The sequence below is a fragment of the Lutra lutra genome, chromosome 10 (assembly GCF_902655055.1).
Source record: "Lutra lutra chromosome 10, mLutLut1.2, whole genome shotgun sequence".
In the NCBI taxonomy this organism is placed as follows: Eukaryota; Metazoa; Chordata; class Mammalia; order Carnivora; family Mustelidae; genus Lutra; species Lutra lutra.
This window is the reverse complement of record NC_062287.1, coordinates 71,053,739-71,069,106: the sequence shown is the minus strand read 5'-3', so window position 1 is coordinate 71,069,106 and position 15,368 is coordinate 71,053,739. Positions and strand designations below refer to the sequence as shown.

The 15,368-nt window shown below is 33.3% G+C and overlaps 1 protein-coding gene across 19 annotated transcripts in view; it reads left to right on the top strand.

Moving 5' to 3' along the window:
• Positions 1–15,368, top strand: part of SOX6 (SRY-box transcription factor 6) — a 637,684-nt gene that overhangs the window by 368,218 nt on the left and 254,098 nt on the right. For all 19 annotated transcript variants that reach the window (XM_047691366.1, XM_047691365.1, XM_047691370.1 and 16 more), the window contains one exon: positions 7,231–7,320. In XM_047691366.1, coding sequence (XP_047547322.1) covers positions 7,231–7,320 — 90 coding nt within the window. The remainder of the gene's footprint in view (positions 1–7,230; positions 7,321–15,368) is intronic.

Below are 15,368 nucleotides of genomic sequence, written 5' to 3'. Positions count from 1 at the left end.
AGATAAGGTATTAAGGAAAAGGAAATATGAAGGAAGAGGAAGACCAGAATAATGGAGTTTGTATCGAGAACTGGCTGTTGAACACTATTGACTTTTCACGGCAGTACCTGGACTTTGTAGTGCCCTTCTCTGAGGAACTAGAGTGCTTCACTCTGTTTTGGAAACAATAATAGATGTAATTATTCACTTTCTACAATTTCTGCTGTGGTATAGAGACTATAATATTGATGTTCAAATATGATTTAAATAGTCATTTCAGTAAAACTACACAGAACTGGAGTCCAGGCTCTGTCACCAAATGCTTGACCTTGGGTAAGGCAATGACTTCCTTATCTTGACTCTCTTCTCTTGTTTCTGAAATGAGGGTGGTGGTCTTAATGACCATTGAAGTCTCTTTCAGTGACAGCAGTAGGCTCTGAGCCTCTGAATAGCCTGCTGGATGTTCCCCTCTATCTCTCTATTGGTATTGGTTGTAGTTGTACTTTGATGGACATGGGAGAGAAAGTTGCTTTTGAGTGATCCCTCTGATACTGTTCGAGGTGCTAAGCAGCCTTGGAAAGCAGATGAAAGATATACCTCTTTCCTGCTTAGAACAACGTGATTTCCATGAATGTCTGTTAAGTGCCAATTTTAAGGGATTCCCATAAAAAATTATCAAAGACTTTGGTAGACAAAAATGGTGCAAAGAAAGAATATTGCACCTAATGCAATGATGTCTGCATGTGTATTTCTGCCAGGTTTCAAGTGTGGATCTTTTTCTCCCTTATGAATATGCCAAAATCTTGCATCTAACAGTTCTAATGACATTTCCAAAGCTCCCATTGACACACACATACATACACACTCACAGTATATTATCTAGTAAAGTGGTTGTGGAATGAACATTTTTTCCTGGAAGGAAAAATATCTGATTTAATGACCAAATCATTTTAAGGCAGCACAACAGAATTTCACAGGAACTAAATCTATTTCTTCACACCGATCATGCATGTTTTACTCAAGCATTGAGTCATTAGCATGTTTATAATGGTTCTAATTTAGCACAACATTTTCTGAATTTTATCCTTGAGTCATTTACAAATTGTTCATATTGAATAAACAAAGGAAACAGATTGCATTTTATACTTAGTAATTTATCTGAAAGAAGAGGGGAGGGTTAATTGTTTTAAAGTTTTGGTCTGTTTGGGGAAGTGAGCCTGCTTTTTCATTGCTAGGCATAAATGCCATTTCTCATATTTTCAGGGATGGGGGGTGCTATGGAGGAGTAAAATGAAAAATTAGGACCAGGACAAGATTGGCCACTCCCAGAGGGGAGTGTGGAGCAAAAGGGGAGCTGGCACGAGATTATCCAAAACAGTTGGTGCATTCCTTAATGATCAAGTGCTTGAGAAGTCCAGCTCTTCCTGGCAGAGCATCTGTGTTGATGTTTATATCACTGCCCTGCTGTATGGGAAAGGCATGCTTTCTCTTGCTGCTTGGCTAAAAATAGGATGGAATATAGCATTGTATGAGATATTTTAAGATAGCAAAAACATTTAAGAGGTTAAAGGTTTGGCTTTTGGATCAAAAAAGATCAGTGATATAACTCGTGTTTCTTGCAGACTGAATTTTATCTAGAGTTTGTCAGTGATTCGAACTCTGTGAAGGCAAGTTATTCTAGGTTCATTTGGTGCAGTCTGAAAAACCCATTCTGCTCTCTTTTCTGTCAGCTTCCCAGCATGAAGAGCAGGCCTGAAAACAGCCTCTATTTATACCCCCTTGTTCGTATTTGGAAAATCAGTTATTTCATTGGAGAGAGGGGGAGAGAGAGAAGGACAGCATGAGCATTCGTCAGGGAGTGTGCTTTGTACGTTATAGTGACTTCAAAATAAAACTGGCACATTTTGGTGTCTAATTATTTTTAGTGAGCTTGGAGGGTTTTAATTAAAATTTAAGAGTGCTCTTCAAGCTCTCCAAGCTCCAATTTTATCCCACTGTATTGTGGAGCACTTGTCACTGTGGAAAAATGTACAGTAACTGGCATGTGCATCTCTGTTCCCTAATGAAAAATGTGGGATGGATGATCAGCTGGAGGATAAATACATGTATATAGTCTGAACTAGTAGTAAACCAAGGCCAAAGGTACTTTTGATAATTTACCATTGTTCTTGAACACATAAAAAATTTATTGCATTTGAAATCTATGATTCTTATTGTAAAAATAAAAGGAATTGATTTAATATTCTCTTAAAAGATTTAAAGCAAGAAGAAATCTGCATACTGTGGCAGCAGTCGTTTTTTTTCTCACTGAAATATTTTAAAGATATTTTTCACATCATGTTTCTAATGTTTTAGAATTTATAACTTCATCACATTGAGGCAGAAGGAATAGTGTTTACTCACAGGTGAATTGTTTTAAAGTACCTGTGCCCTAAAATTTTTTCCCATTATTCTTTCCTCTTCCCCTATGCTATAGTTTTAGCAATCAATGATTTATTTATTTATTCTCTTTGGCACGTTTTAAATACTTTCACTTTGTGCAGAATAGGAGTTAATATTGCTGTGGCTTTGTTTAACTAAGAATAATTTAAAATTATTCCTAAAATACTCTCACACAGGTTAGGAAATAAATATTTCACATACTCTCACTTCAAATTTCTCTTGTATGATGAAATTAATTGTTAGCATGATAAAGCATTCTTGACTCACCTGGCCTGAAACCTTGATACTTAGGAAGCAGAAATGTTGCTTTGCAATCCATTATGCAGGGTATTTATTAAAAATTATTTCTGAATAGGGACGCCTGGGTGGCTCAGTTGGTTGGACGACTGCCTTCGGCTCAGGTCATGATCCCGGAATCCTGGGATCGAGTCCCACATCGGGCTCCCAGCTCCATGGGGAGTCTGCTTCTCCCTCTGACCTTCTCCTAGCTCATGCTCTCTCTCACTGTCTCTCTCTCAAATAAATAAATAAAATCTTTTAAAAAAATTATTTCTGAATAGTATTTTTACTTTTTTCTTTAGAAGAAGTTTCTCGAAAAACTTAAAATGCAAAGGAAAAGAGAAAAACAAAAAACTGTGACTGCAAATGAATTTTAACATGTCAAAGCCTTTTACATCCTTGATTAAAATATAAGCAAGAATTGAAGTACACCTCTTGATTTTTGAATTTTGTTTTAATCACATTATTTACAAAAATTACCTAAGATAAATGTAATAAAATCCTGCATTTCACTGAATAGGTATTAGTTTATGGACACTAATCCTTTCAAAGTAAGTTGGGCTAATTTTGGCATTTTCCCCTTTTATGCTGAAATATTATGGCTTACATTCTTTTTAATGTGTACATTTCATGGTGACATTTTTTAATTTTTTAAATTATTTATTTATTTATTTATTTTAATTTATTTTTTTCATGGTGACATTTTTTTAAATCTTGTAATGTTGTGGTTCTTTCTCCTAATTTCCAAAAAGTATGTAGTTTCTTTCCTATTTTTTAGCTGAAGGCAGTTCAGTCAAAATACTAAAATTTGAATAATCAAACTCAGATAGTAAAATATGCTATATATTATTTCATGTTTTGAGAACTGCAGAACTACTGTCTAAGTATATTGGCTGTTCTCAAGTCAATTGCCTAAAACATATTTTTCTGTATAAAATAGTCCAAGAATATCTAGGTGATATTAGGTCCTTTTATTGCATCGGGAATCCTCCATGACTACTGAGTTAAAGCCAGTCTGTGTGGTCTTACTCTTCCCGTGTACATAATACAAACTGGACTTCTTGACTTATTCTCACCTCTTTGATTTTAGCCTTTGTGCGTGATCAGAATGGGGTTAAGTCTGATCTGATCAGTTACCTCTGTAAAGCTAGTGTCCTGTTAAGGTAGTTGAGGGATGTGCCACATAGAGGATGAATCCCTTTAATTTAAACCCTTACCTGGATATTGTGTTGAGTGGGAAATTTTAAAACATAAATTTTCATTTTCGACTTTATCTATTACATATTTCCTCACTCCAAGTCAGAAACGCCTCAGGGGTAGCAGTAGTGTCCTTCACCTGTGTGGTATTTGTTAATACTCCGTACCTTCTGATCTTTCCCCCCCTCATCTTACTTGCTTTACATTACCGTATGGAGCATGCTAAAACTAATTGTGGCATGCCCTTTGAGGTTTGGCAGTCAGATAATTAGGTGAGAAAGAGGGGAGTTTTTCAAGAGACTTCCTGAGTTTTGAATCGTCCTAGAATCTCTTAGAATTGAGGTTAAATTGATAAGGCTATATGCAGTGACTTCTTTTGTCCTGTAGTGAAAAGCAATCAGTGATTGTTATTAAATATTTTCATGAGTTATAAATATAAACATGGAAAGCCTGCTTAATTTTTTCCCCCTCAGTTACTTCTACTGAAATGGGAACTCATATTAACTAGATTAACTAAGCATTATGTTGAGGATTAATTTTTTAATAGGAATGTGAAATGCTTTGATGTTATTAACCATTTTATTAATGAGTAGCTTTTATGTGAAGCTGTGTACACATGGTCTGATTTATGTTTGAAGTGTGTGTTCCTGTTGTCCATACAGTTCTATTTTTCTCCCATGAAGCTTCAGCATTCTTTTCCTGGAGCTCTGAAAGATTTCAGGTCTATTTATAGAAATGAGAGACATATTTTAGCCTGTTTTACATTTAGTGTGTATCTAATCCTAGTTTATGAACTTGCTCTGAATTTGTGATCATTACTAGTAAATTGGGCTTTTGTCTTTTACTATTATAATATATATTCTCAACTCAAATTTGAACCAAACAAATTATGCCTTAGCATTTATATCATTGATTATCAGTTTATCGCAATGTTACAACATGTATGAAAGGGTTAAAAAAGAAAAAGCACTAACAGAACTGGGTAGGATAGGAACTTGAAGACATTTTGTTGATTATTCTTATCCATGATTTGATGTTCCATTGATCTCTCTCAGAAATTTAAAACTGTTTTGGGAAAAACTAATCTCTGTTTGGCGTGGCTTTGAGGATTTACTTTTTAATTCCCAAATTTAGTATTTTCATTTTTATTACTTTAGCATGAAAACAAAATGTGTATAAAACAAAGTACATACCTTATTTTTGAATTTGAAATAAAAGTAACAAGAGAACATTTTGGAAATTAAATGCAAACTGGCATATGTATATGCACATAGTTCCTTTTGGAAGGTCACTCAGTGTCCAATTTTTAATCATGGTAGTAGAGCACTTGTTGAAGCCTAAAAAAATAAATAGGAACAAATAGAATAAAAGGAGGAGGGAAAGATAAAGGGAAGAGGGATGGGAATGGGCAGTGAGATTTCAGTTAATAGAACCAAGCTGACTTCTATTTAGAAAGAATTTTAGCTTCTGTGATAGCGAGCTGGAATGGTTGGTGTTCTTCATCAGCCATTTCATGGCACACTGATCTGGATTCCATCCATTCCTTGATTGATTGATCATGTCATGGACAAATGTTAATTGTTTTCACCAATACTTTCTAACGATGCAACGGTGTTCTCATTTCTTACCCAGGGCTCACTGTCTTTTTTTAAAGCTTATCTAGTTTCTAAAACCCTTTAGATCCATCTTGACCTTAGTGTCATTCTAAAAAATTCAAGGAGATTTAGAAGTTGGAGGAAAAAAAAGGAAAGGGAAAATGCTAAAGAGATAGGTACTGATATGGGAGAGGAAAGGCACTTGGAATTGGAGTAACTATTTTAAATATAATTTTATTTTATTTTATTTATTATTTTTTTAAAAGATTTTATTTATTTATTTGACAGAGAGAGATCACAAGTAGGCAGAGAGGCAGGCAGAGAAAGAGGAAGGGAAGCAGGCTTCCTGCTGAGCAGCGAGCCCGATGCGGGACTCGATCCCAGGACTCTGGGATCATGACCCGAGCCGAAGGCAGCGGCTTAACCCACTGAGCCACCCAGGCGCCCCTAAATATAATTTTAAAAAGAAGTTATCAGAATTTTGACACTTGGAATGTTAAAGTTAAATACAAGTGTGCTTTTCACCGAGGATTTAGTATTTAAATCTGCATTCCCTTTTGGAAACATGGCCTATTTGTTAAGATTTGAAGCTTAAAAAAAAAAAAAAAAATATATATATATATATATATATATATATATATATATATATATACATACATATAGTTGTAAGCAGTAGCTCTAGTTGCAAACCCATCTGAATAGAGACCAAAAAAAAAAAAAAACCCTCATTGAGAAAGTTTTGCTGATTATTAGGACATTCTAAAATTTAGATTTCTATAACCTTTATGAATCTTTATAGAAACAACTATAATCACTCCCTATAATCTAGTATGTTATTTAGATATGCAGTCAGAAAAGTAGTGTTTAACTGAGTATTCCTTTATAAGAATATATATCCCTTTCCATATAAGAGAAAAGTTTTAGTAGTTTTTATTACTGAGGGACAGAGAACATCTTGACTTTATTTTCTTTGAATTTTTCTCTAAATGGGTATTTTACAAAAATTGCCATATTTTATTTCTTTTTTTAAGGACTAAGTGGTTACACTTTGATTGGTTTCTTCTCTCTTGAAGATTTGTCATTCTTCCTTGAAGAGAACATTAATTTTGCTTAGACTTAAAAAAAAAATCACCTAGGGGCGCCTGGGTGGCTCAGTGGGTTAAGCCGCTGCCTTCGGCTCAGGTCATGATCCCAGGGACCTGGGATCCAGCCCCGCATCGGGCTCTCTGCTCGGCAGGGAGCCTGCTTCCTCCTTTCTCTCTGCCTGCCTCTCTGCCTGCATCTCTGCCTGCTTGTGATCTCTCTGTCAAATAAATAAAAATAAAAATCTTTAAAAAAAAAAAAAAAAAAAAAATCACCTAGATTAAAAGGACCAACATTTAAACTTAAACCTATCATAGAAAAGAAGCCCCTTTTCTGTCCTATCAGCCTAAAAAATGATAAATGCTGACTGAATATTAATAGAATTATATTTATAATACCAAGACAAAATTATTAAGCATTATCTTTTTTCCTGGGAATAGTTCAAATAATATTCTGGTAAAAATAAATTCAGTTGTGTTATTTTGTGATAGATACAATAATATAATTGTCTATATCCTAGGGTTAAAAGAACAATGAAAAGTAACTTTGAAATGAGAGAATTTCTCCATAAACTGGCTTTTTGGATTTGTAATATTTTAATACCTAAAAAATACATATGTAATATATTTAATCCTTACTTTTTTTACTCTAATAGATTCCTCCTGCATGGAAAAACTACTTTCAAAAGATTGGAAGGAAAAAATGGAAAGACTAAATACCAGTGAACTTCTTGGAGAAATTAAAGGTACAGTATATGAAATATCAAACATACCAGTGTGGAGAACATGCTTACTGCTCTCTGTACCCTAATTAAATTCTTACCTTTAATATTTGTTTGTATATGAGAGGGTAAATGTATAGTGTGTCCTTGAACTTTTATTCCTATAATGTTTACAGAATGAAATTCTTGCCTTCTCTTTTTTTTAGTCTATAAACATATAAATTATTAGATAAATTGTTTCATTAATTTACTTAACAGAAAGGTATGAAAAAGAAACAAATGTCAAAAGATGAAGGACAAATTAAGTTAAAGATAATTTTAGTCTTTTCTCTTGAAATCATAATAATGGCTTAATTTATGAATCCAAATCATTAATTTGAATTTCTTCTGGTCAAAAATGGTCAAGGGTAGCACCTATAAAAAAGAGTTTATAGAATGTGTTGTACGTAACAGCTTACGGGTGGATTTTGAAGCTTGGCTACTGTTTTTAAGTCCTGGCTCTGTCACTTAGCAGCTGAGTGACTTTGGGCAAGTCACTGAACTTTTCTATGTTTCTAATTCCTTGTATCCAAAATGGGAGAGTAAGAGTTTCTACCTCATAGGCTCATTAAGAGGATTAATACAGTAAAGCTTTGAGAACCGTTTCTGGCACTTAGAAAACAGTCATGAGGTTAAATTGTGGTTGCTGTTTTTATTAAGATACACATAGGATCATAGATTGATTAATCTCACCCAGATTTCATAAGATTTAACTTTTCATGACCTCTGACCCTGCTGAGGATGAGCATCTGTAGTTCTGAAGATGTGTGATTAATACTATTGTTTTGAAACATGTTAAGAACCATTAAAAATTAAGCTTCCCTATCAGTCAGGAAGTGCTTCTTCTTCCGTAAATCTCTCTTGTTGATGCTTTTGTGGAGAAGAAGGACTGTATAAGTTTTGGTATCATGAGTAGAATCCATGGTCATTAATTAATTCTATAAGGTATCTCTTACAGTCATCACTCTGATTTGCACTAACAGTTTGGGAATTTGCGTTAGTTTTGTGAAGTTGTCAAACAACTTAGGTGAATCTTCCTATTGGTCATGGATAATGTCTCATTTAAGATAAACATCTGGCAATAACTATCTGGTGAAAATGGTATTTTTAATTTGTTACAGAAAATTGTCTAGTGTTTAGGCATGTTGTGTTCAATTCAAATGAAGACAAAAGGTAGTCAGTTATCTCTTTCCCAGGAAATAATTGATAACTCATTCTATTAACTAATACAATATTAAAATTAAGTGGAAATTCGATATTATTTTAAATTTTACTGCTTCTGTACTATACTCACTCATAAAGGCCATTTGCTATTTTGGGGGGAAAAAACTTAACTTACAACTGATGGGTAGAAAGAAAGTCATTAGAGACATATTCTCCATCCAGCTGCAATAACATGTTGTGTGCTACTTTGCATGTCATTCTGGGTTTTCTATCCTTTCCGAAGTCATTGGTTTTACAACAGTGAGAACAGAAATGGTTTATGCAAAAGAAAGCTTTTGCCAGCATGAATGATGGGGGTCTTGCTTTTTCTTAGTCATGTGAAAGCTAACATTTTATTATGTTATGATTCAGCACCAAATTTTTATGCTTTGGGTTATCTCCTCCCTCTTGACCCCTTTCCATCTTTCTTTCTTTTTCATTCTGAATATGAATTTATAATGTGAAAACTGTACTAGCCTGAGGTGGTCAAAATGTCTAAATCTTGGGAAAAAATGTGTTAATCTTGAAAGCAAAAACACATACAAAATTAGGCTTTTCAAATTCTTTAACTTTTTTTCTGGATTCTTTATGTAATATATGAATTTTTCACTTGTGAGCTGCTCTCAGTTTTATAAGCATAGGAGGTAGGATTCTTACTAAATTTTTCATTTTTACTTACTTTACATAATTGTTTCTTTTTACAACCTAGTATTTTGTCACCATACGTGTTATACAGAAAACATACCAATAATATAATGAGAACTGAAATAAAATTTAGTTTAAAATGTGTTCAGATGGCTTGATTCAACCACTGCTAAAACTCAACATGCATTTTTAGTCCAGGTGAGATCAGGCTAGTTAATTATTATGCACCTAACTTAGTTATAATTATTCTGAAATTTTAAACTGATTTAAATACTACCCCCCATACATATTATTATGTATACATATCAGTATTTTATATCCTAAGCACTGTGCATTTTTAAATACCTCTTATTTTTCCCTCATTACAAAATTTGTTGTAAATGAATTTATAGCAAATTCCCTTTTTACATATTTAGTGTAAAAATATAGAAATACAAAATAAAATTAATTAATTTGTTAATTAATTCTACCTATGTCATGTTGTAGGTCCTTTCCATTTTAATTAATACATGTACTTGTTAAATCTTTTATTTTATTTTATTTTATTTATTTCTTTGACAGAGACAGATCACAAGTAGGCAGAGAGGCAGGCAGAGAGAGGAGGAAGCAGGCTCCCTGCTGAGCAGAGAGCCCGATACAGGATTCGATCCCACGACCCTAAGATTATGACCTGAGCCGAAGGCAGAGGCTTTAACCCACTGAGCCACCCAGGCACCCAAATCTTTTTTCCTTAAAGTTAGAATCATCCTTTTACTATCCTTTTATGAGCTATTCTTCCCACTTAATGACATATTGTGAATTTCTATCATTAAGTTATTTAAGTCCTCTAAAATGCAATTTTTATTTACAGAAATATTGCATAAAGTGAAGTTCTTATAATTTAACTGAATCTCTTATTCAACATTTAAGTAGTTTTTTATTATTTGTCATTATAAAGAAAAAGTTGAATATGAATAACTTTTTAATAATTTTTGATATTAATTAGTGGTTATTTTCTTAGGATATATTCCTAAAAAGTAAGATTCCTGGGTCAAAGCATGGGTTCTTTTTTTAAAAGTCTGGATTCATACTGCCAAACTGCCCAACAGAAAGGGCACCGAGAACCGCTCTTAGTATCTGCGAGTGTTCCGTTGTCCTCAACAAGTACTATTACTTTAAAAACTTCTTGCCGGTTTTGGTAGGGGAAAAGGATACACTACTGCTGATTTAATTTGAATTTCTTTGGTTCTTATAGAAAATGAAGCATTTGACATAAATTTATTTGTATTAAATGTCTCTTCCTTTGTGAATTGCTTATTTATGTTGTTTGTCCATTTTTCCTTTAAAGGATTTGTCTAGATCTTCTGTTTTGTAAGACTCTCACTGTATATTTTAATGGTATTAACCTTTACCCATCGTATATGTTACATTTTATCATTTTCTTTTACTTTATGGTTTTTGTTGTCAAATCATTCCCTCCTTTTTAATGTTCTTTTATGTTGGGGGTTTGTTTAGAAAGGCTTCCTCCACTCTGCTATATTTTGTTTCAATTCTTTGATTATATTTTTATTCATTTAACTCTTTAATTCCTCTTGAATACAATTGATGTGTAATTTCAACAGAAATACAACTTAATTTTTTTCTCAAGCCATTAACCAAGTATCTCTGTGTTATTTATTACACAACCATCTTACCTCTTCTGACATGAAAAAACATCTTTTATCATACTGATTGTGTATTTGAAACCGTTTCTCAGTTTTAGCTTCTAGCCTATAGATCTATCTAAACTTTTATTAGTATTGTGCTATATTAATCACTGTAGCTTTATAGTGTCTTTGAAAAGTAAATATTATAAGACTACATTCATAATTTTCTTTAAGGTGTTTGCATACTTCTCTAAGGTTTATTTTAGGATTATTTTAATTTAATTGTCAATTAAAATCCCAAAACAATTTTTTGAAAGGTTATATTTTACGTATGTGAAACTATAGGATGAACTGACATCTTTGTAGTATTGAATCTTTTAATTCAAAATCATTTATTCTTTTTGTCCCTAAACAATGACTTATTTTCTAAATATAGATTCTGCATGTTTCTTTTGATGTTTTTGCTATAATATTTAATATTTTTGCTTGCTCTTATGAATGAAATATTTTCATTCTATTTTCTTTTTGTTATTGTATTTAGGGATGCTCATGAATTTCACTGGTTCATTTTATAACTTTCCTCTTTATTGAACTTATTAGATCTAGTCATATTTCAGCTGATATATTTTCTCTTTTTTGGCAGTTATATGCACATTTTTTCATTTCTTCTCATATTACACAAACCTAGAATATTAAGAATGATATTAAGTAATACACATGATAGCAGGTATTTTGTGCAGTTTTTAATTTATGGAATTGTTTTTAACATTTCACCACTAAGTATTAAGATATTTAAGACATTCTTTATTATTAAAAAACATTCTAGTCATAGTTTATTAGGAGTTTTCATGAGAAATTGCATTTTATTTTATGGCATATCTTATTGGTTTTTGTTTTCCAAATTTGCTGAAGAAATAAACCCTGATTAGTCATGGTGTAGTCTTACTTTAATGTACCGACTAATTTTATTTGCTCATATTGCAGTTGTTATTTTTGCATCTGTAATCATAAATGAGAGTAGTTTGTGTTTTTCTTTATTTGTCCTATCTTTGTTAATTTTTATTACCAGAGTTCATGGTTGAAATGGAAAGCTTTCCTTCATTTCCTAGGCTATGTAAAGTATTGTAAAGATAGCACGAGAATTACTTATTCCTTGAAATCCTGAAAAAATATCCTCATAAAACATCTAGGCTTAGAGTTTTCTTTGGTAATAATTTTTTTTCCTTTTACATTTTCTATTTCCCTTTAAGTCAGTTTTTCTAGGAAAGACATTTCCTAGAAAATTGTATGTTTCACTGAGATTTTCAAATGTATTAATATTGATTTTAAAGTACAAGATCTCTTATTTTAATTTTTTTATTTACTGTTACATATTCTATTTTAAACTTTGCATATTTGTGTTCTGTCCCTTTTGTCCCGCAATTTTACTTGCCAGCAATTTTTCTATTTATCTCTCCTCCCAACACCCCAGTAAGTATCCAGTTTTGAGATTAATTTCTCAATTATATTGCTTTACAGAATGCCAATTACTTCATTTTGCTTTTACCTATATTATCTCACCTTTTCTTATTTTCCTTATACTTTTTCTTTTGTTTCTGATATCCTCTAAGTTCCTAAATTGAATACTTCATTTTAAACATTGTTTCTTTAATAATAAAGGTACTGTTAGCCATGAGTATATTTGTAGAAATAGTTTAATGCATCCCATAAATTTGAGCTTTTTGAATTCTCATAGTCATTATTTTCCAAATAGTAAATATTTATATTATTTTCTATCTGATCTTATGTTTACATATTTACATCTTTTGGATTCAAGAGTGAAATGAAGCTGGGGAAGGGAGGAAACATAGTTTCTGTTACTATATTTGAAAAATTCTATGTTAGGTGCCTGAGGAAGAATTAAAGTGTTGTCAGTAGAATCGTTAAGAGCAGCATTAAAAAATGAATTTTAGGGGCACTTGTTTGGTCAGTCGGTTAAGCATCTGTCTTTGGCTCAGGTCATGATCCCAGGGTCCTGGGATAGAGCCCTGAGTTGGGCTCTCTGCTCACCAGGGAGCCTTCTTCTCCCTCTCCCTCTGCTGCTCCCCTTGCTTGTGATCTCTCTATCAGATAGATAAAATCTTTAAAAAATAAAAATAAATAAGAAAGAAAAAATGAATCTTAAACCCAGTGAGCTTAATATTACCACATATTTAGAAACAATATGTTAAAAATCTCTTTAGAGGAGCACCTGGGTGGCTCTGTGGGTTAAGCCACTGCCTTCAGCTCGGGTGGTGATCTCAGGGTCCTGGGATCGAGTCCCACATCGGGCTCTCTGCTCAGTGGGGAGCCTGCTTCCCTCTCTCTCTCTCTCTGCTTGCCTCTCTGCCTACTTGTGATCTCTCTCTGTCAAATAAATAAATAAAATCTTTAAAAAAAATCTCTTTAGAGTCTACTTTTTAAAAAACCTGCTGGAGCATCTGGGTGCCTCAGTTGGTTGAGTGTCTGACTCTTGATTTCCATTCAGGTCATGATCTAGGGGTTGTAAGATCAAGCCCCACATTGGACTTTGCTCTTAACATAGAGTTTTCTTGTCCCTCTTCCTCTTCTCCCTCTACTCATGCACTCTCTTTCTCTCAAATAAATAAAAAATTTTATAGGTGTATTCTTTTTTTTTTAAGATTTTATTTATTTATTTGACAGAGATCACAAGTAGGCAGAGAGACTGGCGGTGGGGGGGGGGGCGGTGAAGCAGGCTCCCCGCTGAGCAGAGAGCCCAACACGGGGCTGGATCCCAGGATCCTGGGATCATGACCTGAGCCAAAGGCAGAGGCTTTAACCCACTGAGCCACCCAGACTTTATTTTAAAAAATAAGATATTTTTTAAAATGGCTTTCAAATTAAAATCTTATTGTATAAATGAAGCAAAGTAGTATTTCTGAAACCTTTCAATAAGAGTTGGAATATTGCTAAAGTTTGAAGAACACTTAATCATAGATTTTCAATAGATCTGTATCCGGGTCTTGTCTGATATTTTTTAAAAGAAAATCCTATCCCTAACCCACCACCATATTTGCATAAGGAGCCTCCTTTCCAGTAGCAGCATTAATCTAGGCTAGAGTACTATAAATGGCATACATTTTAATAGCAGTAATCTCAAAGCAATGTTCCAACCAGGTTAATGTCATTACAAGTATTGCTAGACAACTTTATTATTAAAAGCTTAAATGAAATATTACATAAAATGATTAGATTTTTGCCTTGGTCTAGTTGTGTCTGAAGTATCATGTTCTAATTGGGGTGCCATATTTTTAAAAGATCTGTTTTCAAATTTGGATTTATCAAAAGTTGCTGAAATGGTAAACAGTCTTGAACATTTAATATGACTAGCAATTAAAGATCTAGGGAAGTTTGGCCTAGTATAAGTTGGTTGGTTGAAGCTTTGTTGAATAGAAGAGATTAAGATTTGTTTTGGGTTTCAGGGGGTTAAGGAAATAGGGAAATTATTCTCAATGTACAAAAGAATTTAAGAACAATTAGTGGCTATCTGATGTGATACAGTTGGACTGAATTAAGAGAGTACCTCAAATACACCAGGTGTTTAAGAAATATTTGTTGAATGATGGATGAATTAATAAAATAACATCTGGAAATTTGGCTGTGGAAAATTTTAAATGGAAATGTAGAGGATATTAGAGGGTATTTCCACTCTGGTGGAATATTATCTTCATGACCTCCTAAGGTTTCTTCAAAAGTAATACCAGTGTTTATTGTATTTTCTTAATTATAAGACTGATCTTTAAAATACTATCTATTTTCTGTCAAGAGGTAATATAATACGAACTTTTGTAAGTGGCTTTATTGTCTATAAAGGAAACAAAGTACTAAAGCAGCTAATTATTTCATTTGATCCTCATTATAACAATCTATTGAGGAAAATATTATTATATTGATTTTATATATGAATAAAATGAGACTGAGTGAAATTAAGTGGCTTGTGTGAGGTCACTCAAGAATTGTAGAGACAGGTTCTAAGTCCTGCCTCTAAAATCTCTGTTTAATGTAATGCAGCATAATTCTCAGACTCCCCAGAATCTTACACTTCTGCAGTGGAGAAAAGAGAAAGATATTCTCTGAGCTCTTCTCCCCCTCCTACAATATAGCAACTAACACAGCTCCCCTGGTACTTTTTTTTTATGTAAGTGAAGCAGTATCACAAAGCAGGAAGGGGTATAGGTAATACAGTTGCTCTCTATAAAAGTATTTATCTTGATCTGAATGTGAAAGCGAGAGAGGGGAGAGTCATATGGTAGGAAGACAGAAGGTAAGACAGAATTACTGATAGGATCCATAACCCATTCGTATGTGTGTTTGAGTTGCACCACCAAGTGAAGATGCCAGGATAGTTATGGTTATAAAACATTTCTAAATGCAATGGTGACATACCAAATGAAATCTAGAGCATTAGAGAATCAGCCTCTGCCTCCATGGACAAGCCTGATTTTCTGTGCTTTATGGAAGAGATCTTAGCCAGCTTCCCTGTTTTGCACACATGCCCCTCTATGCTGTGGCTGGCATCTC